Below are 2,679 nucleotides of genomic sequence, written 5' to 3' on the forward strand. Positions count from 1 at the left end.
AAAAAAAAAAAAAAAAAAAAAAAAAAAGTTCACTCTTGGAGGAGTTTCCTGAGGCGAGCTTCCACAAAGTGTCCACGGGCCTTGACTCGGACCCGATTAGGCCCTACGTTGGAATCGGATATGTGGCCCGAACGGTGAACAAAGCAGCGCCGGCGAGTAAACCACGAAGCGCCCCGCGTAGGACCAGAGTACCAGTAAATAAATAATCCAAGCGGGATGTGCATCCGCTTTTGACTTGGGACTTTTTTAATTTAATTTTGTTGTATATCAATTAATTTTTTGTCTGAACTGTTTCTCAAATATACACATCATTCAATAAAATTTTATCTATTCCTTTTCTTTTGTAAGCGGGGAGGGATTTCTTGATCCAGTCTCGATTGCTGATCTCAGAAAATTTTTGGACATTAAGAGTGATGAGTTATGAACTGCTCACACTATCATTTTACATTTATTTCCTTATAAATATTTCAATATGATGTTCAAATTGGTGAAATATATGAATGTTTGGTTAATGAATAAAAATTCAATTCTTCTTATCAGCATCTTCTCAACATAGCATTTCGCATAAGTATTGTCTAGTGTGATTTATCTGGTTAGCGTGATAATATGCATCGAAATATAACGATTATGGATTGCCACATCGTATAAACATTATAATGCCTAATGATTCAATATAATTATATAACATAAATAAATAACGCTCTGTCCTAATTGAATAAAAAAATTTATAGTAAAAGAGTGTTTGCAATATATTATGCTTATGTGTAAGTTATTAAATTCACATATGATAAAAATGTGGAATCAGAAGTATGTGTTGTTTGAAAATAAAAACAAAAAGTAGAAAATCAGAAATGAGTAGCGTTAGATTAATAAATTATTCTAATACTAACTTACCATAATAACATTTGTAGAAGCAGAATTAACATCATACCAATATTTGGATTTCAATTAAATTAAGTATCAACTAATGTAAAATTTGAGTTTAAGAGACACAGAACTGATTTTTTTTAACCAAAAATAAAAATTCATTTTTTAGCATCTGAAAACACTAGAAGATGGTAGAAAGCACGAGTTAAAATCCTAAAAATATTTTCCGAATGACATATTAACATTTAGGCCAAAGGCCAAAATTTCAAAAGAAAGGTCGTAGAAAGCACGAGTTTGACCTAAAAATCCCGAGTTAATGAAAAAACGTTGTGAGAAATCGCGCGAAAGTGCCAGAATCGTGCTCACACTCGTATATATTGAAGAGTACGTTTATATCAATTCACAGTCAAAATTATTCGGATCAATCTGCGTACGAAGTTCAGTTTCTTAGTTAATCTTCTGCAATTTTACTAATTGGTCTCTGATTCCTAGCTTCTTTGGCAACCGCCAGGGCAACATCTTCGATCCCTTTTCGTTAGAAATATGGGATGCATTTCACGGATTCCCATTCTCAGGCGCAGTGGCAAACGTCAAAGGTCAGTCCCAAGACGCATCCGCCTTCACCGCTGCGCGAATCGACTGGAAAGAGACACCGGAGGCCCACGTGTTCAAGGCGGATCTTCCGGGCTTGAAGAAGGAGGAGGTGAAAGTGGAGGTAGAAGAAGGGAGAGTGCTTCTGATCAGCGGAGAGAGAATCAGTGAGAAGGAGGAGAAGAACGATAAATGGCATAGTCTGGAGAGGAGCAGCGGCAAATTCCTCCGCCGCTTCAGGCTGCCAGAGGGTGCGAAGATGGACAAAATCAAGGCAGCAATGGAAAATGGGGTGCTCTCCGTAACTGTGCCGAAAGAGGAAGCGAAGAAGCCAGAAGTGAAGGCCGTCGATATCTCTGGTTGAGCCAAAGCATCAGCTTGGTTTTCATGATTTCAGCGAGACTGCACCATATTCAGCTTCGATTTGATACGATGATAATTGCTTTGAATTTCAAATACAATGAGATATTTATAGCAATTTATCGTCTGTATTGTTCAGAGTTCAATACAATAGTTCAACTCCCATATTATGTTGTTAGCTGAAACGAATTAGCATCGAGTACTTGCATCTGTTCATCGCAACTGTGTGTATTTTAAAGCGGTGGCATCAGAATCTGTTAAACGTACTCTTGATCTAAGATGGCGCATAAACTGCCTGCAAAAGAGTTGCACATAAGCAAAAAGAGTGCCATTACATTACTTTTTTAGAAAAGAGAAGGGATTCTTACATTCACAGTTTCTGTGAGAGACATAATTATATACTGTTTAACCCAGGGTTATTCAGTATCATGAAAATTTCATAGGCTTCTTCGTCCATATACGAGTAATACACCAGCACAAGGTTCGCTTTCATCTCAAAAAAGTTAGGTTTGTCATCTCATTATGAAGTTGAAACATTTTTTTGCTCGTCAAATTATATGACAACGAATTCATTGACAAGTATAACTTGTCTTCTGGGCTATAGACAAGGTATTGAAGTCAATGCATCAGCACAAAATATTTGTCCAACAAGATCGTTACATTACTCGATCATTTCTCTTGATCAACTTTCTTTCCAATCCAAATAACAACTATAGGCCAACGCGATAGTCCCAAGTTTTTCGCCAGCCTTATTAGTAGAAATTCCAACCTACAATAGCTACAAGATTTGAATGCTGCAGCCTATGTTGCATTAACAATGCATGAAGTTTGTTCATGGGGAAGCTATATCAAATATATATA

At 36.8% G+C, this 2,679-nt stretch overlaps 1 protein-coding gene across 1 annotated transcript in view; it reads left to right on the forward strand.

The window, feature by feature from the left end:
* LOC140991311 (18.2 kDa class I heat shock protein-like) overlaps nucleotides 1-1,843 on the forward strand; it is an 8,317-nt gene extending 6,474 nt beyond the window's left edge. Inside the window, exon 2 of the mRNA XM_073461226.1 lies at nucleotides 1,319-1,843. Within this exon, the coding sequence (XP_073317327.1) occupies nucleotides 1,319-1,822 (504 nt within the window). The 3' untranslated portion in view covers nucleotides 1,823-1,843. The remainder of the gene's footprint in view (nucleotides 1-1,318) is intronic.
* The last annotated feature ends 836 nt before the right edge of the window (nucleotides 1,844-2,679 follow it).

Source organism: Primulina huaijiensis, chromosome 13 (assembly GCF_012295235.1).
Source record: "Primulina huaijiensis isolate GDHJ02 chromosome 13, ASM1229523v2, whole genome shotgun sequence".
NCBI classification, from domain to species: domain Eukaryota; kingdom Viridiplantae; phylum Streptophyta; class Magnoliopsida; order Lamiales; family Gesneriaceae; genus Primulina; species Primulina huaijiensis.